The sequence below is a fragment of the Phyllobates terribilis genome, unplaced genomic scaffold (assembly GCF_046119375.1).
Source record: "Phyllobates terribilis strain yellow unplaced genomic scaffold, ASM4611937v1 Scaffold_11__3_contigs__length_659146591, whole genome shotgun sequence".
In the NCBI taxonomy this organism is placed as follows: Eukaryota; Metazoa; Chordata; class Amphibia; order Anura; family Dendrobatidae; genus Phyllobates; species Phyllobates terribilis.
In genome coordinates, this window is record NW_027362771.1 from 115931810 (window position 1) to 115958063 (window position 26254).

Genomic DNA, 26254 nt, shown 5'->3' on the forward strand with positions numbered 1-26254 from the left:
CTCTTAAATTCCCAGTCACCTTTACTTCCTCAACCATTTCCTCCGTGTTGGTAAGAATTAGATCCAAGGTAGCAGATCTCCTTGTTCTCTCTTCTACCTTTTGGAAGATAAAGTTGTCATCAAGAGAAGATAAGACTTTGCTGGACCTGTTACTTTTGCCTGAGAGAGATTCCCCAAAAATGTCTGGATTGTTTGAATCTCCCATGATCACTGCATCATATTTTTTTGCTAACTTGGCCATCTGATGCATAAAGAATTCATCCCTATCTGCAGCTTTCCCAGGTGGCCTATAGTAAATGCCTACAATGGTGTCCTTTCCGTTGTTCTCTACTTGTGTTCTTACCCAAACAGTTTCCACAGAACTCCCAGTCTCTGAAGCTTCAATCTCTGTGGAGATATCCGCTTTTCTAACATACAATGCAACACCTCCTCCCTGTTTATTAAGTCTGTTTCTTTCAAATAAGTTGTATCCTTCTAGCCTTGTAATTCAATTATGTGTATCATCTAGTGATGAGCGAGTATGTTTTGTTAACCCTTTCGCCGAGTATACTCGGGCGAGCACCGAGTATTTACAGCATGCTCGGTGATATGTTTGAATCACTCCCGTGTGCATGATTTGCGACTGTTTGACAGCTTTAATACATGTGAGAAATGTGTAAGAAGCAGACATTCTTCACATGTATTAAAGCTGTCAAACAGTTGCAAATCATGCACATGGGAGTGATTCAAACATATCACCGAGCACGCTGTAAATACTCGGTGCTCGCCCAAGTATACTCAGCGAAAAGGGTTAACAAAACATACTCGCTCATCACTAGTATCGTTCCATCAAGTTTCAGTGATGCCAATGACATCATATTTCTTTTCCTGCATTGGTAGCTCCACTTCTCCTTGTTTGTTGCCCATGCTCTCTATAGAAACATCTTAGCTTGTGATCGGTTTCTATTTCTCCAATATTTTTATTATTCTGATTTTTTTTGTCTTTGTTCCTCCTTTCCACTTCTAATAGCAGAGCTCTCAATAGTATTTGTCTGCTGTATGGCTTTCCCTGACCTTTTGCTTCTCTTCCCACAATGTTCTAGTTTAAAGTTCTCCTGATGAATGTAGCAAGGCGACTTCTAAGTATGTGTTTTCCAGGCTGGGTAAAGTGCAGCCCATCTGTAGCATGTAGTCCATCGTACAGGTAATTCACCCCATGATCCAGAAATCAAAATCCTTGCTGATGGCACCATCGACTTAGCCAGTTGTTTGCCTGTAGAATCTTGTTCCACCTCCTTGTTCCATGGCCATCCACTGGGAGGACGGATGAGAAGACCACCTGCTCTCCCAATTCTTTCATTTTTTTGCCTAAATCTTCGAAGTCACTGCAGATTGTTTCCAGGTCCTTTCTTGCACTGTCATTTGTCCCCACATTTATTAGCAGGAATGGGTAGTCATTTTTAGGTCTTAAGAGTCCTGATATCCTGTCAGATACATCTTTGATTTTTGCACATGGAAGACAGCACATTTCTCTTGAGGTTATATCCGGTCTGCAGATAGCGGCCTCTGTTCCTCTCAACAAAAAAACCCCCATGACCACTACTCTCCGTTTCTTCTTCACAACATTTCTCTTTCTCCATCCAAGAGGACTGAGTGTTTACAAGGTTGGTCTTTGTGGGCAAAGTCTTATCTTGATGTACTTGATCATCATTTTCCTGCGTGAGAGCCTGGTACTGGTTCCTGAGTAGTATGGGTGCTGACTGCCTCCTGATCCTCCTGCTTCTCTGGCTTACCTGCTTCCATTCCTCTGTTTCTTCAAGTGTATTACAAATTTCTTCTTTTTCCTTATTCTGAAGAGATACTTCTGCTCTGTGTAAGAATTCCTCACTTTATAATTTTCAATGTAGCTATTCTCTGTTCTAGACTTTGCAAATTTTCCTCCAACAGGGGCACAAGCTTGCATTTCTGGCAAGTGAAGTTTGGCTTTTCCACTGGTAAGTCTGTGAACATGTAGCATGCAATGACGCTCACCAAATGGCTACTAGCCTCTTCCATGTTGTTAATGTTTATATGATGTCAAAGCGGCGAAGATAATGGCAAAATTCACGCGGTTTTCCGCTGTCTTCTTCTCCATTGCAACAGCCAAAATCCGGTGCTCCTTGAGTTCGCGGGGACTCTTCTCTTATTCAATAATTCACAGGGAATATGCAAATTATCTTTGCAGGACTCCTCCCCTGTTGAGCAAAACAAATTTCTGTGGAATAACCATAAAGATTAAAGGTTTGACGAGTTCCTTCAAGCAGCTCAATCCAGCTACACCCAAAGATCTTCAGCCACACAGCGAGTCTTCACTCTTCCCAGAATGCACCAGGACATTAACAGAAATAAACACTTGAAATAGATCACTCTGTTTGTAATGACTCTGTATAATATATGAGTTTCACTTTTTGTATTGAAGATCTGAAATAAGTTAACTTTTTGATGATATTCTAATTTTGTGAGAAGCATCTGTATATAAAATACCTATTGCATGAAGGGATATTGTTAGTATCATGTAAACAGAACTTTCATATATGCCAAAAAAGGCTAGTGAGGTAGTATTGTCAAAACACATGGAAAAAATTATGTTAGTGGTTAGTACCTAGTAGCATTCCCTTTTGCAAGTATCACAGCTTGTAAACGCTTTTTGTAGCCAGCCAAGAATCTTTCAATTCTTGTTTGTGGGATTTTCATCCATTCTTCCTTGGAAAATTCTTCCAGTTCTGTGAGATTCCCGCGTCGTCTTGCATGCACTGCTATTTGAGGTCTAGCCACAGATTTTTCAATGATATTCAGATCAGGGGACTGTGAGGACCGTTGTAAAACCTTTAGCTTGCGAATTTTCAGGTAGTCTATTAGGGATTTTGATGTTTGTTTAGAATTATTATCCATTTGCAGAAACCATCTTCTTTTCAACTTCAGCTTTTTTACAGATGGTATTATGTTTGCATCAATAATTTGTTGAAATTTCATTGAATCCATTCTTCCGTGTACCTGAGAAATGTTCCCCGTGTAATTGGCACAACAAAACTCCAAAGCGTGATTGATCCACCCCCGTGCTTAATGGTTGGCCAAATGTTCTTTTCCTGAAATTCTGTGCCCTTTTTTCTACACACATACCTTTGATCAGTGTGGCCAAAGAGTTATATTTTGACCTCATGAGTCCACGGGACTTGTTTCTAAAATGCATCAGGCTTGTTTAGATGTTCTTTTGCATACTTCTGATGCTGAATTTTATGGTGAGGATGCAGGAGAGGTTTTCTTCTGATGACTCTTCCATGAAGGCCATATTTGTGCAGGTGTCTCTGAACAGTAGAACAATGTATAAAACTCCAAAGTCTGCTAAATCTTTCTGAAAGTCTTTTGCGGGGGTTCTGGTTTGCCTATCTAGCAGTCCGAGCAGCTCTCACTGAAATTTTACTTCGTTTTCCGGACCTTATCTTGACCTACACTGTTCCTGTTAATTACCATTTCTTAATTATATTTCAAACTGAGGAAAGGGCAACTTGAAAATGCTTTACTATCTTCTTCTAACCTTCTCCTGCTTTGTGGGCCTCCACCATTTTCATTTTCAGAGTGCTAGGCAGCTGCTTAGAAAAACCCATGGCTGCTGTTTTTGGCACGAGGTTAGAGGAGGCTGGGTTTTTATAAAGCTGAGAAATTTGCATCACATGGCCTTTCCTAATGATGATAGTGAACAAGCCATAACCCTAACAGGCTAATTAAGGTCTGAAACATGGGTCAAAGTTATCTGCGCACACAAATCTCCAAGGGTGCCCAAACTTTTGCATTGGTCCATTTTCCTTTTTGTAATTTTTAGAATGTAAAAAATGACAATATACATATAGGGGATATATACCAGGATGGGGCCCATGATAAAGGACATATATACCAGGATGGGGGATATATACACCAGGATGGGGCCAGGAAAGGGAACATATACCAGGATGGTGGACATACTATTTATATATACCAGGATGGGGCCAGTATGAGGGGCAAATATACACTGCTCAAAAAAATAAAGGGAACACTCAAATAACACATCCTAGATCTGAGTGAATGAAATATTCTCATTGAATACTTTGTTCTGTACAAAGTTGAATGTGCTGACAACAAACTCACACAAAAATCATCAATGGAAATCAAATTTATTAACCAATGGAGGCCTGGATTTGGAGTCACCCCCAAAATTAAAGTGGAAAAACACACTACAGGCTGATTCAACTTTGATGTAACGTCCTTAAAACAAGTCAAAATGAGGCTCAGTATTGTGTGTGGTCTCCACGTGCCTGTATGACCTCCCTACAACACCTGGGCATGCTCCTGATGAGGTTGCGGATGGTCTCCTGTGGGATCTCCTCCCAGACCTGGACTAAAGCATCCGCCAACTCCTGGACAGTCTGTGGTGACGTTGGTGGATGGAGCGAGACATGATGTCCCAGATGTGCTCAATCGGATTCAGGTCTGGGGAACGGGCGGGCCAGTCCATAGCTTCAATGCCTTCATCTTGCAGGAACTGCTGACACACTCCAGCCACATGAGGTCTGGCATGGTCCTGCATTAGGAGTAACTCAGGGCCAACCGCACCAGCATATGGTCTCACAAGGGGTCTGAGGATTTCATCTCGGTACCTAATGGCAGTCAGGCTACCTCTGGCGAGCACATGGAGGGCTGTGCGGCCCTCCAAAGAAATGCCACCCACATCATTACTGACCTACTGCCAAACCGGTCATGTTGAAGGATGTTGCAGGCAGCAGATCACTCTCCATGGGGTCTCCAGACTCTGTCACGTCTATCGCATGTGCTCAGTGTGAACCTACTTTCATCTGTGAAGAGCACAGGGCGCCAGTGGCGACTTTGCCAATCCTGGTGTTCTGTGGCAAATGCCAAGCGTCCTGCACTTTGTTGGGCTGTGAGCACAACCCCCATATGTGGAACGTCGGGCCCTCATACCACCCTCATGGAGTCGGTTTCTAATCGTTTGTGCAGACACATGCACATTTGTGGCCTGCTGGAGGTAATTTTGCAGGGCTCTGGCAGTGCTCCTCCTGTTCCTCCTTACACAAAAGCGGCGGTAGCAGTCCTGCTGCTGGGTTGTTGCCCTCCTACGGCCCCCTCCACGTCTCCTGGTGTACTGGCCTGTCTCCTGGTAGCGCCTCCAGCCTCTGGACACTATGCTGACAGACACAGCAAACCTTCTTGCCACAGCTCACATTGATGTGCCATCCTGGATGAGCTGCACTACCTGAACAACTTCTGTGGGTTGTAGAGTCCGTCTCATGCTACCACGAGTGTGAAATCACAACCAACATTCAAAAGTGACCAAACCATCAGCCAGAAAGCATTGGTACTGAGATGTGGTCTGTGGTCCCCACCTGCAGAACCACTCCTTTATTGAGTGGATCTTGATAATTGCCAATAATTTCCATCTATTGTCTATTCCATTTGCACAACAGCATGTGAAATTGATTGTCAATCAGTATTGCTTCCTAAGTGGACAGTTTGATTTCACAGAAATTTGACTTACTTGGAGTTATATTCTGTTGTTTAAGTGTTCCCTTTATTTTTTTGAGCAGTGTATACAGTATATACCAGTATGGGGGGGGGGGGGTATGGTCCAAATTTTGCACCAGGGCCCATCGGACTCTAGTTACGCTACTGTAAGCAAAGCATAACAAGAAATAATAAAAATGTATGACTATCCCAGCAGGTTACTGTGGCTCAATAGTGTTACAAACCATCTACTATACTTAAAAGGAGTTTTCTGCATTCTGATATCGATGGTCTGTCCTTTCAGTGGTTCATCATATTCAGATTAGTGTGGGTCTATTACCTAGTATTCCCTTCGATCAGCAGATCGAAGGGACCACAGCTCTCCGGCTCCATTCACTTAAGTGGGATTGAGCAGCAAGGAGCTTAACTTGGCACTGCAAAATATAAAGACCTGTGCCTGATCAACAAGGCTGCAGCACTTGTCGGGGCAAGCCAGTCCCTACCAAACTGTATTGGTAGACTCCTAAAATATAACGTTAAATAATTAAGTTAAAAATTCTCAAGAAAAACCATAATACAAGTTGTGCATCCAAATATGTATTACCAGCTAAAATCTATAAGGGTCCACAAAAAATGATGACAGGATATGATATAAGGGGACTATCAAACCCTGGTACTCAATATAGGAGTCCCTTAAGACCCTATTACACACCTAATCTAAAAGTGCAACAGGTAGAATATGAACTTCTTATTAGGATGGTTATCTATACAAGATAAGTATGATTTTTTGTTTATCCTGGCTGGTGTCTTGATTCTTGATGTTGCCATATTTGTATGCATTCCCTGACTATTCTTAATCATTTATGTATGTAATTATGGGGTCAGGGATTTGATAATAATATTTTTCTATATGTGGTATCCCACAAAGTGGTTATTTCCATGGGATACCGGATGTATAGTGTGTTCTATACAAATGCTGTGATTTTTGTGTAAACTGTATATTGTAAGCACATTGTGAGACTTGCTGACAAGCAGCACAAAAAGGGTTAATCGTCCCCTCACAGGCTTGATCATGTGACCCAGCTCTGCTTGGTATGCAGAAGCTTCTGGAACAAACTCCCTTGTGCAGTCAGCCAATGACTGCAGCTGTAAAAGTCACATGAGGGTGGGAGGAGCTAAATTCTGTGAGGCAGATAAGAATTGAGGCGGCAGTTGAGGGTCAGACATTTTGTGAGAGGAGTGAAAAGAGAAAGCCATTTTGTAGGAGAAAGAGTTTCCTCCCACTGACTGCTGGGTCCAGAATAAAAGAAGGGGAGCTGACAGCCTTCATATTAGGACGATTCCTATTGTACCTCTAGGAGGAAAAACTGCTTCAGGGCAGATGCAAAGCTCAGCTCTAAGGAAGGAAGAAATACTCTGATTCGATGAAACAGGTGTCCCACAGAGATCTGCCTGTCTGCAGGTATAAGCCAATCTTCAACTGTGAGTGTAACCCTGACCACCAATTCCCTACTGTTTGTAAATAATTACTTGCCCCCATTATTATTAGTAATGAGCCTGTTCCGTTTAAGTTCCTACTTCATCATGATTGGGGTTTAGTCGCCCAAACTACTATCACCACCATCATCCTCAACTTAAAGAGGCAGCTACTGCACAAACCATTATTCTCCACAAAATCATTCTGATGTGCATAGATTTGGGATTCCCTATCAGCACTATGTTCAGGAGCCCATCTCAAATGGTCTGATACGCATCTGGCACAGCGAAAGACTATCTCCTATTGCTATATCCCTTTACTTTTTTTTTATATTGTGGAACTTTGTGTGCGTGTAATTGAAGAGGGAAAGAGGCTCATTGTGACAGAAAGCTTTATATATATACAGTACAGACCAAAAGTTTGGACACACCTTCTCATTTAAAGATTTTTCTATATTTTCATGACTATGAAAATTGTACATTCACACTGAAGGCATCAAAACTATGAATTAACACATGTGGAATTATATACTTAACAAAAAAAGTGTGAAACAACTGAAAATATGTCTTATATTCTAGGTTCTTCAAAGTAGCCACCTTTTGCTTTGATGACTGCTTTGCACACTCTTGGCATTCTCTTGATCAGCTTCAAGAGGTAGTCACCGGAAATGGTCTTCCAACAATCTTGAAGGAGTTCCCAGAGATGCTTAGCACTTGTTGGCCCTTTTGCCTTCACTCTGCGGTCCAGCTCACCTCAAACCATCTCGATTGGGTTCAGGTCTGGTGACTGTGGAGGCCAGGTCATCTGGAGTAGCACCCCATCACTCTCCCTCTTGGTCAAATAGCCCTTACACAGCCTGGAGGTGTGTTTGGGGTCATTGTCCTGTTGAAAAATAAATGATGGTCCAACTAAACGCAAACCGGATGGAATAGCATGCCGCTGCAAGATGCTGTGGTAGCCATGCTGGTTCAGTATGCCTACAATTTTGAATAAATCCCCAACAGTGTCACCAGCAAAGCACCCCCACACCATCACACCTCCTCCTCCATGCTTCACGGTGGGAACCAGGCATGTAGAGTCCATCCGTTCAACTTTTCTGCGTTGCACAAAGACACGGTGGTTGGAACCAAAGATCTCAAATTTGGACTCATCAGACCAAAGCACAGATTTCCAATGGTCTAATATCCATTCCTTGTGTTCTTTAGCCCAAGCAAGTCTCTTCTGCTTGTTGCCTGTCCTTAGCAGTGGTTTCCTAGCAGCTATTTTACCATGAAGGCCTGCTGCACAAAGTCTCGTCTTCACAGATGTTGAAGAGATGTGTCTGCTGATAGAACTCTGTGTGGCATTGACCTGGTCTCTAATCTGAGCTGCTGTTAACCTGCGATTTCTGAAGCTGGTGACTCGGATAAACTTATCCTCAGAAGCAGAGGTGACTCTTGGTCTTCCTTTCCTGGGGCAGTCCTCTTGTAAGCCAGTTTCTTTGTAGCGCTTGATGGTTTTTGCAACTGCACTTGGGGACACTTTCAAAGTTTGCCCAATTTTTCAGACTGACTGACCTTCATTTCTTAAAGTAATGATGGCCACTCATTTTTCTTTACTTAGCTGCTTTTTTCTTGCCATAATACAAATTCTAACAGTCTATTCAGTAGGACTATCAGCTGTGTATCCACCTGACTTCTGCACAACACAACTGATGGTCCCAACCCCATTTATAAGGCAAGAAATCCCACTTCTTAAACCTGACAGTGCACACCTGTGAAGTGAAAACCATTTCCGGTGACTATCTCTTGAAGCTCATCAAGAGAAGGCCAAGAGTGTGCAAAGCAGTCATCAAAGCAAAAGGTGGCTACTTTGAAGAACCTAGAATATAAGACATATTTTCAGTTGTTTCACACTTTTTTGTTAACTATATAATTCCACATGTGTTAATTCATAGTTTTGATGCCTTCAGTGTGAATGTACAATTTCCACACCAATTTGGACACACCTTCTCATTTAAAGATTTTTCTGTATTTTCATGACTATGGAAATTGTACATTCACACTCAAGGCATCAAAACTATGAATTAACACATGTGGAATTATATACTTAACAAAAAAGCGTGAAACAACTGAAAATATGTCTTATATTGTAGGTTCTTCAAAGTAGCCACCTTTTGCTTTGATGACTGCTTTGCACACTCTTGGCATTCTCTTGATGAGCTTCAAGAGGTAGTCACCAGAAATGGTTTTCACTTCACAGGTGTGCCCTGTCAGGTTTAATAAGTGGGATTTCTTGCCTTATAAATGGGGTTGGGACCATCAGTTGTGTTGTGCAGAAGTCTGTTGGATACACAGCTAATAGTCCTACTGAGTAGACTGTTAGAATTTGTTTTATGGCAAGAAAAAAGCAGCTAAGTAAAGAAAAATGAGTGGCCATCATTACTTTAAGAAATGAAGGTCAGTCAGTGCGAAAAATTGGGAAAACTTGGAAAGTGTCCCCAAGCGCAGTTGCAAAAATCATCAAGCGCTACAAAGAAACTGGCTCACATGAGGACCACCCCAGGAAAGGAAGACCAAGAGTCACCTCTGCTTCTGAGGATAAGTTTATCTGAGTCACCAGCCTCAGAAATCGCAGGTTAACAGCAGCTCAGATTAGAGACCAGGTCAATGCCACACAGAGTTCTAGCAGCAGACACATCTCTTCAACAACTGTTAAGAGGAGACTTTGTGCAGCAGGCCTTCATGGTAAAATAGCTGCTAGGAAACCACTGCTAAGGACAGGCAACAAGCAGAAGAGACTTGTTTGGGCTAAAGAACACAAGGAATGGACATTAGACCAGTGGAAATCTGTGCTTTGGTCTGATGAGTCCAAATTTGAGATCTTTGGTTCCAACCACCGTGTCTATGTGCGACGTAGAAAAAGTGAACGGATGGACTCTACATGCCTGGTTCCCACCGTGAAGCATGGAGGAGGAGGTGTGATGGTGTGGGGGTGCTTTGCTGGTGACACTGTTGGGGATTTATTCAAAATTGAAGGCATACTGAACCAGCATGGCTACCACAGCATCTTGCAGCAGCATGCTATTCCATCCGGTTTGCGTTTAGTTGGACCATCATTTATTTTTCAACAGGACAATGACCCCAAACACACCTCCAGGCTGTGTAAGGGCTATTTGACCAAGAAGGAGAGTGATGGGGTGCTATGCCAGATGACCTGGCCTCCACAGTCACCAGACCTGAACCCAATCGAGATGGTTTGGGGTGAGCTGGACCGCAGAGTGAAGGCAAAAGGGCCAACAAGTGCTAAACATCTCTGGGATCTCCTTCAAGATTGTTGGAAGACCATTTCCGGTGACTACCTCTTGAAGCTCATCAAGAGAATGTCAAGAGTGTGCAAAGCAGTCATCAAAGCAAAAGGTGGCTACTTTGAAGAACCTAGAATATAAGATATATTTTCAGTTGTTTCACACTTTTTTGTTAAGTATATAATTCCACATGTGTTAATTCATAGTTTTGATGCCTTCAGTGTGAATGTACAATTTTTATAGTCATGAAAATACAGAAAAATCTTTAAATGAGAAGGTGTGTCCAAACTTTTGGTCTGTACTGTATATAGTTAAAAAAAACTCATTCTTTATTGTAAATTCATATAACATTTTTAAAAATAGGTAAGGTTTACCCACATGTAGCATACAAATGTGATTCAGAGCTTTAAATAGGAATATATACACAATAAATTATTAAAAATGCACAAATGTAAATCTCAAGGAGTAGGGGTATCAATAACGATAAAAATAAGGTGCTCAATGCAGAACTATATATAATAGTAAAGTACTAGTGCCTATATACTCAAAGAGGGTTCTGGTGTCTAGAGTTAATTTTTCATCAGTAATTCACATTGAGGTAAATGGCATAGTCTATTTAAAGTGCTATGTGTTTCTACTTACAGCCATAAAGTGGGGAGTCTGAATATATCAAGGCTACCACCTCGACTACGCCGTTTCACCACGCTTCTTCCATTGGTTTATAATTTATGGTATTCTGTGTTTAATTGTTTGCATTATATATATATATGCAGGGCTCTAGGAAACTTCTGGAGCTGTTGAGGTACCACATTGTTTCATCAGCTCAGGTTAGTGATACTTCTTTCTGCATCTTCCACCTTGCTGCTGTGCATTTGCCACTCAAGTTCACTCTTGTGTCTTTGTAACCCACCTCTTCTTTACTCTCAGTATTGTTTGCAACCATATTCTTATACAGCAAACACTATATCTGCCATCACTGTACATTGGAAAGAAAAGGGGAAATATGCACTAATCATATGGAAAAGAGAGTTTACCATAAATAAATTAATGGGGTTGTCCAGGCTTGGGACAAAAGTCTACACTCATTCTATCTGACTGCAAGCTGTCAATCATGACTGGATGCGGTACGCTCAATTCCCTGGCATTCCCGGTGGAAGTGGTAGGTCGTGTGACGGCATACATGCGATTTGCAAACTAGTCTCATTTGGCTTCTCTCAATTCACTTCTGTTGAAAGAAATAGGATTAGCCTACTCAGCATGTGACTGCAAATGCGCAATTCGCAAACGTGGTCATGTGGCCAACCACTTGCACAGGAAATACAGAGGTATCGTGCGTACCTCATTCAGTTACGAATTGGCAGTCTGCAGTCACAAAGAGTGACTGCAGACTGTTATCCGAATCCTAGATAACCCCTTCACAAAGGCCAGTGTATGTTGTAGAGCGGGGAAAGATGTACTAATGGCAAACTGTCTGTTAGTCATGGCATAGACCTTGTTCTTTTGGTATAAATATTTGTTACAGACCACTAACCATTTACTTTTTTTTCCTGCAGCTAGATGTTGCAAACATCATCTCTTCTACTCAAATTATGAGCATGGCCAACCAGTTAATCCAGTTTCAAACGACAAGCAATGTAAGTATTGAAGATTTGCTACTCACATGTAACATGTTGTGGCACATATGGCATAATGGAGGCTCTCTGTTTGATCAGTACTTTCTATTATTGATATTAGGTTTTTTTTCTATTATATATTTTGAGCATTTCCAGCCATGAGAGCATAACTAACCTACAGAAGTGTAAAGCCCTGTTCACTTATATGGACAAATATCACTGGAGATTCCACAGGCAGAGATCTGGGCAAAATGAAAATGTTGAACCATACAGGGCCGGTGTTAGGGCAGGGCAAACTAGGTATTTGCCTTGGGCCCCACTCCCACATTGGCCCCCATCCAGTGGAGTGCTACTAATAGCGGCAGACCACGTGACCGCTATGAGGCCCGTAAGTCACGGGGGTAACATGCAACATCGTAAATGCCGATTAAAAGTTGAAAGCAATGATGGTGGAGGGAGTCGTCAGGTGACGCTCCCTCTCCCATCATTCCCCCTCTGCGTCTAATGTCTCAGCCAGTGGGCGCGAAGATGTCACTTTATCACACCACGCTGTGCCAGGCAGTGAAACTGCTAAGGACACACGCTGCAGAGACTGGAGCAGCAGGGGAACAAGGAGAGGTGAGTATTTTTTAAAAAAAATCCGTGAATACGTGGTAACCATAATACTGGAGGACTATGAAGTGTCTATTATACTATATAGGGGGCTGCATTATACCATATAGGGGTTGCATTATACTACATGGAGCTGCATTATACCATATGGGGGCTGCATTATACTATGTGGGGGCTGTATTATACCATATAGGGGCTGCATCATTCCATATGGGGGCTGCATTATACTATGTGGGGGCAGCATTATACCATATGGAGGGTTGCATTATACCACATAGGGGATACATTATACCATATGGGGGCTGCATTATACCATATGGGGAGCTGCATCATACCATATAGGGGCTGCATCATGCCATATGGGGGCTGCATTATACCACATGGGGGGTTGCATTATACCATATGGGTGGTTGCATTATACCACATAGGGGCTGCATTATACCATACAGGGGTTACAGTATACCATATGAGGGCTTCATCATACCATATAGGGGTTGCATTATACCATATGGGGGCTGGATTATACTATGTGGGGGCTGCATTATACCATATGGGGGCTGCATTATGCCATATAGGGGCTCTATTATACCATATGGGGGCTGCATTATACCATATGTGGGCTGCATTATACCATATGTGGGCTGAATTATACTATATGGGGCTGCATTATACTATATGGGGGTTGCATTATACTGTCTGGGGCTGCATAATGCCATATTGGGGCTGCATTATACTCTATCAAGGACTATGGGGTGCATTATACTATATGTACTATATGGGGGCTGCATTATACTCTATGAAGGACTATGAGTTGTACATTATACTATGCGTACTATATGGGGGCTGCACTGTGCTATAAGGGGGCTGCATTATACTCAATCAAGGACTATGGGGTGCATTATACTATATATAATATATGGGGGCTGCATCATATTCTATCAAGAACTATAGGGAGTGCATTATACTATATGTTCTATATGGGGGCTGCATTATACTCTATCAAAGACTATTGGAAGTACATTATACTATATGTACTATATGAGGGCTGCAGTGTACTGTATGGAGGACTTTGGGGAATGCATTATACTGTATGGGGGACTATTGGGAATGCATTATACTATATGAGGGACTACAGGGTGCATTGTACTATGGGGAGTGCATTATACCATATGTGGGCTGCATTATCCTATATGGGGCTGCATTATACTATATGGGGGCTGAATTATACTGTCTGGGGCTGCATTATACTCTATTGAGAACTATGGGGTGCATTATACTATATGTACTATATGGGGGCTGCATTATACTCTATCAAAGACTATTGGAAGTACATTATATTATATGTACTATATGAGGGCTACAGTGTACTGTATGGAGGACTATGGGGAGTGCATTATACTGTCTGGGGCTGCATTATACCATATTGGGGATGCATTATACCATATTGGGGATGCATTATACTCTATCAAGGAATATGGGGTGCATTATACTATATGTACTATATGGGGGCTGCATTATACTCTATCAAGGACTATGGGGTGCATTATACTATATGTAATATATGGGGGTTGCATTATATTCTATCAAGGACTATGGGGAGTGCATTATACTATATGGGGGCTGCATTATACTCTATCAAGGACTATTGGAAGTACATTATACTATATGTACTATATGAGGGCTGCAGTGTACTGTATGGAGGACTATGGGGAATGCATTATACTGTATGGAGGACTATGGGGAATGCATTATAGTATATGAGGGACTACAGGGTGCATTATACTATGGGGGGAGTGCATTATACCATATGTGGGCTGCATTATACTAAATGGGGCTGTATTATACTATATGGGGGTTGCATTATACTATATGGGGGTTGCATTATACTGTCCGGGGCTGCATTATGCCATATTTGGGATGCATTATACCATATGGGGGCTGCATTATACTCTATCAAGGACTATGGGGTGCATTATACTATATGTATTATATGGGGGCTGCAGTGTACTGTATGGAGGACTATGGGGAATGCATTATACTGTATGGAGGGCTATGGGTAATGCATTATAGTATATGACGGACTACAGGGTGCATTATACTATGGGGGAGTGCATTATACCATATGTGGGCTGCATTATACTACATGGGGCTGCATTATACTATATGGGGGTTGCATTATACTGTCCGGGGCTGCATTATGCCATATTTGGGATGCATTATACCATATGGGGGCTGCATTATACTCTATCAAGGACTATGGGGTGCATTATACTATATGCATTATATGGGGGCTGCATTATACTCTGTCAAAGACTATTGGAAGTACTTTATACTATATGTACTATATGAGGGCTGCAGTGACTGTATGGAGGACTATGGGAAGTGCATTATACTGTATGGAGGACTATGGGGAATGCATTATGCTATATGAGGGACTACGGGGTGCATTATACTATGGGGAGTGCATTGTACTATATGGAGGACTCTGCAGTGCGTTATACTGTATGAAGGACTATGGAGTGCATTATACTATGAGGAGTGCATTAAACAATATGGAGGTCTATGGGGTGCATTATACTGTATGGAGGACTATGTGATGTGCATTATACAATATGGAGGACTGTGGGTCGCATTATGCTATATGAAGGACTATGGGGTGTGCATTATACAATATGGAGGACTATGGGGTGCATTATAGTATGTGGAGGTCTATGGGGTGCATTATACTAAGCAAGCAAAATGCTGCCTATTCATCAAGTGATTGGATTGTTTATGCTGGAACAAAACTCATTGTTCTCAGCAGCACATCGCCCGGTGATAACTACAGATATGCTCCTGATAACATGATACTGTATGAGGACAGATTGATCTATTAGTGATTGTTCTGTCCCCCTCATTCTTTGTCATCTGGTGTAAAAAGGCCGGGAAACAAGCGCCGAACGACTTAAATATTGTCATTCCCGCTCGTTTAACGGCCTGAACTCAGCGCATGTAAATACAACCAAAATGTTTCTGAGTGATGGTGCAATATGTGAGCATTTGGGGCCCCACTTTGTCTAAAACCGACCCTGGTATCATACACAATATATACATATAACAAAAGGTTTTCAACAAGCAAACAATCTTAACCAGTTTACAGGTTTCCGATTGGATCTTTTAATTTTGGAATAAATGCTTTACATATGTGAATAGTGAACTCTATTGAATAACACTTGTTTGTTTTGTTTCTTAAAGGGACAAATTCTAGTTAACGGTGAAGAGGTTGAGGAAGCTGATGTTGCAGCGAAGAATGGCCGTATTTATACTCTGGATGGCGTTCTTATTCCACCTTCTATATTGCCCATACTACCACATAGATGTGATGAGACTGAATATAAATTAAAACCAGTGAGTAGTTTTGAACAAATTTCCTAATTGGGTTTTTTAATCAGCTTTCTGCTTTTAAGCTCATGAAAGTCCACATCATATCACGGTTTTGTGTGCAAAACCATTCTCAAATGATCAGACATTTGGGTACTGGATTTTATGCCACTACTTACTAATTTTCACTTATTTATAAAGACTTTTTTGCATAGTGTTTCAGTTCTGCATACTGCTTACAACTGTATTTTTACATAGGGCTCCTGTGTTTCCTGTGCGATGGTCCTCTACAGTAGATGTCCACTGGGGAGTGCAGAAACAGTAAGATCTATGTCATTAACAACTTGCTGAAACTTCTACAGGTTATGGACTGGTATAACATATCTCTTATTTGCTTGCAGTCTCTCTTTTCACATAGATGTACTTTCCAAAGATCTGTTATGGATAGCGAGATTTCTTTGGCTGGATGCTCAAGATTCTGCAACATATCCGTACCGGTAAGTCTGCTTCTTTGATACCAGTATTGCCCCCATTCATGTAATTTTGTGTGAATTAATAAAATAATTTGTTGAAAATAAGTCTTTAAACCTATTTAATGCTTATATTGCTTATGATCCTCTTTAAGGTACCAAAGTGTTGCAAAGGATTCCATGGCCCTGAATGCAGACCTTGTCCTGGTGGCTTTACTAACCCATGCTCAGGAAATGGAAAGGTAGATTGCATGTCTTAAAATGATTGAGTGAAGCCTATTTAAACATATATAACATTCTATTACTTTATCTGTTCTGTTCCTGAGTTATAGCCTAATCCAGAGCTGCATTTATAATTCTGCAGGTTTAAGCCTGGGATCACAGTGAATTGGTGCAATTAACCTAAAGTATACATCCTTAGCTTTTCTCAATATACACTTTAACAATTTCATAGACCTCATTCACCAAGCAGACACCAAAATTGTACTCTTTGTTCTTTGTCTGGCCGGTATGAGTGTGCATTTCGTTCACCTGTAAAGAAAAGCACAGCAAACCGGGTTTTTCTATACAGAGAGACACCGAAAAGAATGTATACCATGTGGTGTATGTTTTTTTTTTTTTCATAATGGCCCCGATTTATCAAGACCATCGATTTTCACACTGGTCTTGATGAGAGGCGCATTGGATTCAGATGCTGGAGTGAGATTTGTGGTTTAAAAGATGCAGGGCCGGCTCCAGGTTTTTGTGGGCCCCCGGGCGAAAGAGTCTCAGTGGGCCCCTTTAGTACATACCACGATTCATGATGCACAGATACGGCGGAAAAATATAGGAATACAACACAGGGCTCAGCCTGCCACCTCATCCTTCACATATGCAAACATGCACGCACACACACAGTACGCAGACATTCACGCACACACAGTATGCAGACACGCACACACACACAGTAGGCAGACACGCACACACACAGTAGGCAGACACGCACACACACACAGTACGCAGACACACACACACAATACGCACGCACGTACACACACACAATATGCAGACACGCATGCGCACACACAATACGCAGACACGCACACAATACGCAGATGTGCACACAATACGCAGACACGCACACAATACGCAGACACGCACACACTTTACACAGACATGAGCATGCACACACATACACACATGAACATGGTACACAGATATACATGACGCGCCCCCTGGGCCATGGGGTACCCGGAGCGGGGCCGGTAGATGCTGGGGTTGTAGTCACAGTGGCGGTGACCCGGTCCGTGACCCAGGGCGGTCAATCCAAGGGTAGTATTTGTGTATAGGGGTTTTTATAATGTCCGACTACGCCACCTGTGGAGTGCGGCTAAAGGGGCCGCCGCTGCGGAACAGTTCTCTGAGGCTGGTGGTATTGCAGCAAGGGTATTATTACTCCCCACAGGAAGAGTGTAGCTTCAGGGCAGTGTGGGTGGATGATGGTGGTTGTAGTGCAGGGAGTCAGTAATGAACACAGAGTCCGTGTGATGCAGTCCCAAGATCTTTACTCATAGTTATTGCAGTTGTGGTTACAGGGACCCACGTAACGGCCCTCATCGTTCTGTGCTCACTCAGTGAGGGTTTCAGCCGACCCCCAGGTAACTCCGGAGTATTTAACAGGACCCCCTTCTGTGTGTCCTTTCTCTGGCCTTCTCCCTGCACCTCACACCCAGTGACACTTCTATCCGGTACCCTCGGGCCTTGGCGGGCGACGTATGTTCCATCCCCTGGGTCCTATGTGGCTACCTTCTTAGTGCGACTGGTGTGGACTATGGCTTACAGTACATGAAATGCTGCAGCCTCCGGTTTCTAGTTGAACCTTGTTGTTTCTCCACTAGTTGAGGGACCGGTTCCCCTTATCTGGCCTGACCCCTCTACCTCCTGGTAGCAGCGGGTGTACGGGTGGCTTTCTGCACGGCCCATACCCCTAGGGTCCCTTCTCTTCTCCTCCTGGAGCCTTCCTGCTCCCTCTCCTCTCTTCTCTCCTTCAGTCCTGGGCCTCACAGGCTAGGCCCGCCTCTGGAGCAGAGCTCATACAGAGCCCCTGCTCCTGTCACTTCTCCTCCTCTGACTGACTCTACACTGATCTAAGATGGTGTCTCTATTTTATACTCTCTCTGTCATGTGCTCCCAGGATCTACTTCCTCCACCCCATCCACTACATGGGTCCCCCTCTCTAGGTGGTTCCCCCCACTCTAGCCAGGGATCAGGGACTGTGCTCTCGCGTAGGAGCAATCTCGCCCTGTCCCCCAGAAATGTGGTGTAGTGAATGCAGGTGTTAGGGTCCTGAGCCATACTCCTTCCTTACCTGAGAGTGAGATACCACACCTCTGGGTGAGATGCAGTACCTCTGTGGTGACTGAACCCTCAGGGGCGCCACATACACACACAATGCGCAGACACGCACAGATACATACACATACATATTTGAACACATTCTTAAAAACACATATGAAACAGACATAAATATATATATACACAATCATACACACTGACATACACAGATATTCACATCATACATGCACACACATATTAGAAATATTTTTTATATGGGGATTGGGGAAGCTCGCTCACCTGCCCCCTGGCCTGTGTCCCGTCCAGCTCCTCAATCATGTGGCAGTGCAGGGCCTTAGGCGTGTCACATGGCCCTGGACCATCAGGGGGGCCCCCTCACCATCAGGGCCTGGGCCGCTTCCCCGGCATCTGTGCAGGACCGCCGGTGCTGTTCAAGCCCTGCTCTGCTTCACGCAGCAGCAGCAGTGTGTGGTCAGTGTGCTGCTGCTCCACCAATCAGCAGCACACTGACCGCACACTGCTGCTGCTGCGTGAAGCAGAGCAGGGCTTGAACAGCACCGGCAGCCCTGCACAGATGCCGGGGAAACGGCCCGGGCCCCAATAACGAGTGGGCCCCCCGATGGTCCAGGGCCCCGGCACTTGCTGACACTGGCCCTGAAAGGATGCCACAGCTTGTTATGAATTAGACGAGCTGTGGCATCACACCGCCACTGCACTCCTGTCCTGTCCCAGCTCTGCCCATTCTGTCAGAGCTGGGAGAAAATGGCGTGAAAATGCCAAAGGTCGCTAAATTTTTGCACAACTTCAAGTTGAGAAAACCATTTGTGACTTTTAAAAGCAATTTATACTGGTGAAATTAGTTTGATGAATTTGAGACAATGTTCCTATCATTAACAAATGCCTATTCATTTATTCTGACTGTCGGACTCATATCACATGAGCCTATGTTACCGATAGTGGCCAAAAATGCACTATGTCCTTTACCTAAGTTATAAAGTATATTAAGTTGTATAATTCTGGAATTGTCCCTATGCATTATTTTATATAGAAATTGTAATGAAATGTCAACTTTGGTTACTTATTTAGTCCAATGGATATTCTAGATATAATTCCTACTGACTAAGGACTAACAAAACTGGCATCTTAGAATTGTATGCTGTATATATCAGGAAACCATACAATAAATGTACACCAAACATATTCCGAATTTAGCCTAAATCAAAAATACCAAACTCTCTGCACCATGGACAAATGGAAGTGGGGCCACAACTGTCTCATGCCGATTGTAAAAGTTTTTTGTTGCTGTCTTTGAGGAATATCTTACCATTTTCAAATGAACTCTCAGATTTTATTGAGCACTTCTTGAGAAATATATCAATCCATACATGCCAAATAGTTGATGGCTAATTGAACGCTAGTGTGAAAAACTTGCCTTATTATTTACCTGATTACTCAGTATGGGTATTGGCTTTTATTATGCATTTTTATTATCAATTATATATATTATTTATAATATTATTTTCTATGTTTCAGTGTGTGGATGGAATGACAGGGAATGGGACGTGCATCTGTGATGAGGCATTTGTTGGCTCCAACTGCCAGCGTTGTATAGATGTAGGGAAGTATGGCCCTCGCTGTGACAAAAGTAAGTTCTATATAGTAATTTATAAATGTATGTAATAATGCAGCTAGAATGTACAGTGGGGAAAATAAGTATTTGATACACTGCCAATTTTGCAATTTTTCCCACTTACTAAGAATAGAGAGGTCTGTAATTTTTATTGTATGTCACACTTCAACTGTGAGAGACAGAATCTAAAATTTAAAACCAGAAAATCACATTGTATGATTTTTAAATAATTAAATTGCATTTTATTGCATGAAATAAATCTTTGATCACCTACCAACCAGCAAGAATTCTAGCTCTCAGAGAACTGTTAGTTGCTCTTTAAGAAGTCCTCCTACTCAGCATTCACCTGTATTAATTGCACCTGCTTGAATTCGTTACCTGTATAAAAGACATCTGTCCACACACTCAATCACACTCCAATCTCTCCACCATGGCTAAGACCAAAGAGCCGTCTAAAGACATCAGGTACACAATTGGAGACCTGCACAAGGCTGGGATGGGCTATAAGACAATAGGCAAGCACTTTGGTGAGAAGGCAACAACTGTTGGCACGGTTTTTAGAAGATGGAAGAAACACAAGATGACTGTCAATCTTCCTGGGTCTGGGGCTCCATGCAAGATCTCGCCTAGTGGGGTAAGGATGATTCTGAGATTCTGAGAAAGGTCAGGAATCAGCCCAGAACTACACTGAAGACCTTGTCAATGACCTGAAGAGAGCTGGGACCACAGTGTCAAACATTACCATTAGTAACTCCCTATGCCATCATAGATTAAAATCCTACAGTGCACACAAGGTCCCCCTGCTCACACCAGCACATGTCTGGGCCCGTTTGAAGTTTGCTAATGACCATCTGGATGATCCAGAAGAGACATGGAAGAAGGTCATGTGGTCAGATGAGACCAAACTAGAACTTTTTGGTATTAACTCCACTTGCCATGTTTGGAGTAAGAAGACGGATGAGTACAAACCCTAGAACACCGTCCCAACCATGAAGCATGGTGGGGGAAACATCATCCTTTGGGGGTGCTTTTCTGCAAAATGGACAGGACTACTGCACCGTGTTGAAGGGAGGATGGATGGGGTCATGTATCATGAGATTTTTGCCAGCAACCGCCTTCCCTCAGTCAAAGCATTGAAGGTGGGTCATGGCTGAGTCTTCCAGCATGACAATGACCCAAAACACAGCTAAGGCAACTAACGTAGGAAGAATTTTATGGTCCTGGAGTGGCCGAGCCAGTCTCCAGTCCTGAACCCCATAGAAAATCTCAATGTTGCCCAGTGTCAGCCCCGAAACCTGAAAGATCTGGATAAGATCTGTATGGAGGTGAGGACCAAAATCCCTGCTGCAGTGTGTGCAAACTTGATCAAGAACTACAGGAAACATCTGACCTCTGTAATTGCAAAGAAAGTTTCTTTACCAAATATTAAGTTCTGTTTTTCTATTGTATCAAATACTTATTTCATGCAATAAAATGCAAGTTAATTATGTATGTTTTTAAGATTCTGTCTCTCACAGTTGAAGCGTACCTACAATAAAAATTACAGACCTCTCCATTCTTTGTAGGTTAGAAAACTTGCAAAATCGGCAGTGTATCAAGTACTTATTTTCTCCACTTTATATGAAACTAGAAGCGTCTGCCATAATGCTCGAATATATGCATTCTATATCAAGATTGTCTATATCCTATTGTAATTCATAATGACCTTAATGCGGTTGTCTGCTACCCAGACCACCCCTTCTTAAATACTATATTCCCCAATATAAAATAAAAATACCCTATACTCACCTCCCGTTTTGGCATCATACTAGCGGTGTCGGTGCCAGGTCTCCCAAGGATTGCATGACATGTGAGCCCTGTAGCCAATCAGTGGTCATTAATTGGCTGCTGCGCTCTCCTTTCTTTCAAACGTCTGAGGTTCGTCCAAAGGAAGTTAGAACACAGCAGCCCATTAGCGACTGATTGACTGCAGGCCTCATAATAATATCATGCAAGCCTCAAGAGATGCAATGCCAACATCGCTGGAATGATGCCAGTTTGAGAGATGAGTATAGTGTATTTTTATTTTACATTGGGGACTATAGTATTTAGGAGGAGTTGTGCTTGTAGTAGACAATCACTTTAAAGGAGCTGTCTGGCCTTAGGCTAGAAGATTGCAGTCACTCTATGTGATTGCAGACTTGTGAACCCTCACATCGCGCACTGCTATGAGGATTCTCTGGCCCCGGGAATGGCAGGCGCATGACTACAAGTAGACGATTTGCATGCATGTGACTTGCGCGGCCTTGCTCAAAGCAAGTGTATTGAGCGAAGCCGTCTAGTCGAGATGTGGCTGGAAATATGCAAATCTCATACTTGCCGACATATGACTGCCTGCTCCTGGCACCAGAGAATCCTCACAGTGCGCAGTGCATGCACTGTGAGGATTCACAAGTCTGAAGTCACATAGAGTGCAGACTTGTAGCCTAAGGTCAGACAATCCCTTTTACTATAAGAATGATAGCATTTTACTATATATGTCACCTATGAATGGTAACTAGATTCAATGCAGTATATAAACTGTATATGCAGTAATATTTAATTTACATATTTTTATTACTTAAGCAGTGGTTTACTTTCGCCCCCCTCCCTCCCCTCCATCCCCACTTGGCATTTTTCTTGTTTACCTAACTGACAACCTGAAATTTCACAGTTTTTTTCATGGTTTGCATCAGTTTGTGTAAAGAACATGCCTACAATTATGAATATTTGGTATTCTTTTTTTGTAAAGCAAACAACAAATAGGACAAAATAACTGAAACCTCAGTATGCGTAACTATTCACCCCCCTAAAGTCAGTACTTTGAAGAGCTTCCTTTTGCTGCAATTATAGCTGCAAGTTGCTTTGGATAAGTCTCTATGAGCTTTCCACGTCTTGCCACTGGGATTTTTGACCAATCCTGAAGGTCAAACTGCTCCAGCTCTTTCAAGTTAGATGGTTTCCTCTGGTGAACAGCAATCTTCAAGTCTGACCACATATTCTCTATTTGATTATGGTCTGGGCTTTGACTAGGCCACTCCAAAACATTTACACATTTCCCTTTGAACCACTCGAGTGTTGCTTTACCAGTATGCCTTGGGTTACTTGTCTTGTTGGAAAGTGAACCTCTGTCCCAGTCTCAAATCACTGACAGACAGAAACAGGATTTGCTCAAGTATATCCTTGTATTCCGCACCTTACATCTTCCCCTCGACTTGAACCATTTTCCCTGTCCCTGCTGTCAAAAAATCATCCTCACAATATGATGTTGCCACCACCATGTTTCACTGTAGGGATGGTGTTCTTGGGGTGATGATCTGTGTTGGTTTACTTTGACATAGCATTTACCTTGGTGGCCAAAAAGTTCAATTTTGGTTTCATCTGACCACAGCACCTTCCTCCATACATTTGGAGAGTCTCCCACGTGAATTTTGGCAAACTCAAAATGAGCCTTACAATTTTTGTGTGTAAGTAAAGGCTTTTTCCTGACCACTCTTCCATAAAGGCCACCTCTATGGAGTGTATGGCCTATTGTGGTCATATGGACAGACTCTCTAGTCTCTGCTTGGTAACTCTGCAGCTCCTTCATGTTTACCTATGGTCTCTGTGATGTCTCCTTGCATTGTTGAATACATATACACATGCCAATTTTTATTTATTTGATTTGATCCCATAAATTTAATTTACGCCTATATTTGTCTCACTTCACTTCACCAACTCAGATTATTTAGTGCTGATGCATCACACACAAATCGGATTACAAAAATATTTAAACACAAGTTGTAATGTAACAAAATAGGTAAAAAGCCAATGGGGGTGAATGCTTTCGCAAACCACTGTACAGTATTGCACAAAATAGCTGGAGCATTATTATTAGGCTTTGATTAATATCAGATAGGTTGTTTTTCATCTGCAAATAAACATTTATTGTTAAAAATAAGAATCAAAATATTAATGGATTGTTACTTGGCCTCAGAATGTGGATGTGTCCATGGAAGATGCAATAACCATATAGACAGTGATGGTAGCTGCCTGAGTGGATCTTGCAAACTGGGTTATGCAGGACAATTCTGTGATAGCAGAACTACTACTTGTGGACCCCTTATTCCCTTCTGTCACGCTCATGCAGACTGTATATACAGCAACGGATCACCCAGGTACTCCTAAGTGTGCTAATATTGTATTCACAAAGTGCTGAACATCTGAGCTGCAAAACTTTCAATAATTAAATAGTTACTGTACCTTATTTTTATGCTATGTTGCTCTATCTGTGTGTATATATATATATATATATGCAGTGAAGGAAATAATTATTTGATCCCTTGCTGATTATTATTTGATCCCACTGACAAAGACATGAACAGTCTATAATTTTAAGGGTAGGTTAATTTTAACATTGAGAGATAGAATATCCAAGAAAATCACATTGTATACACATTGTATAAATTAGATAAATTTATTTGCATTTTGCAGTGAGAAATAAGTATTTAATCCCTCTGGCAAACAACACTTAATACTTAAATGTTTTTTGTACTTGATGATGAGGGTTGCGCACATGTCAGGAAGAATTTTGGTCCACTCCTCTTTGCAGATCATCTCTAAATCATTAGAGATGATCTGCAAATAGATTGTTCATGTCTTTGTCAGTGGGCAAACTTACAAAAACAGCAATAATTTCCTTCACTGTATATATATATATATATATACAGCAGATGAAATAAGTATTGAGCATGTCACCAATTTTATAAGAAATATATTTCTAAAGGTGCTAATAACATGAAATTCTCTTCAGATGTTGGTACCAGCCCATCCAATCCACACAGGTAAAGATAAATTAAGTTATATGAAATAATGAGATATGACACAGGGAAAAAGTATTGAACACGCTTACTGAAACTTAGCCTTTGTTGGAGATGACAGTTTGAACACGCTCCAGTCAGTGTACATCGCTGCGCTGCCAGGACCTGAGGTTATGTGAGCTCTCAGCTGAAGATCAACTGAGAGCTCACGTGACCTCACTTTATGGCACCGCTGCTGCGTGGGAACATTCTCAAGAATGTTCCCACATACCACTGATGCTGAGGTCACCGGGGCTGATCAGCCCCCAAGTGACCTCACTCCTGCAGCAGAGCCATATACATTGACAGGAGTGATTACACCCCTGTCAGTGTACATTGCTGTCTTCCACAGCAGTGAGATCAGTGATTGCTGATATCACTGCTGTAGAAGTGACCCAGATCGCCGAGGGACAATCTGGATTGCGTCGTGACGGCGGACAGGTGAGGTATACGGTTGTTTTTTATTTATTTTATTTTTTTACAGAAGATCGAGGGCTTCGGGGACTGAGCGTATAATTAAAAAATTATTAAAACCGTGTATATTTTTATTTCATTAAAATACTTTATTTTGGTCGTGTCTTTTATTGAAAGTGGCAAAAACTTTACTGCGCGGTTAGTAATGGGGGGTCTTATAGACGCCCTCCATTACTAACCTGGGCTTCATGTCAGCCGCCAATACAAGGCTGACATGAACCCCAACCCCATTACCCCACTCTCCACCGCTACAGGGCAGTGGGAAGAGCGGAGGCTAAGCGCCAGATTTGGCGCATCTTAAGGATGCGCTATTTATGGAACTTCTGAGGGTGATATTATTAGCCGCGGAGGGGGCCAGAATCCATGGCCCCCTCCCTGGCTATTAATATCAGCCCACAGCTGTCTGTTTAGCCTTTTCTGGTTAGATTTTATAGGGGGACCCTACGTAAATTTCTTTCTGGGGTCCCCTTGTAATCTAGCCAGTAAAGGCTAAGCAAACAGCTCTGAGCTGTTATTAATAGCCAGGGAACATTGTTGGCTAATGGCCCCTTCCCTGGCTACTAATATCAGCCCTCAGCGGTCGGCTTTCCTTCTGCTGGTTATAAAAATGACGCGGGAGCCCATGCCATTT

The 26254-nt window shown here is 42.4% G+C and overlaps 1 protein-coding gene across 1 annotated transcript in view; it reads left to right on the top strand.

Annotated features, from left to right (window-relative positions):
* STAB2 (stabilin 2) overlaps positions 1 to 26254 on the top strand; it is a 332513-nt gene that overhangs the window by 140314 nt on the left and 165945 nt on the right. Inside the window, exons 16-23 of the mRNA XM_073651531.1 lie at positions 11048 to 11101; positions 11828 to 11908; positions 15734 to 15886; positions 16118 to 16180; positions 16261 to 16356; positions 16485 to 16571; positions 20197 to 20308; positions 24288 to 24468. Coding sequence (XP_073507632.1) covers positions 11048 to 11101; positions 11828 to 11908; positions 15734 to 15886; positions 16118 to 16180; positions 16261 to 16356; positions 16485 to 16571; positions 20197 to 20308; positions 24288 to 24468 — 827 coding nt within the window. The remainder of the gene's footprint in view (positions 1 to 11047; positions 11102 to 11827; positions 11909 to 15733; positions 15887 to 16117; positions 16181 to 16260; positions 16357 to 16484; positions 16572 to 20196; positions 20309 to 24287; positions 24469 to 26254) is intronic.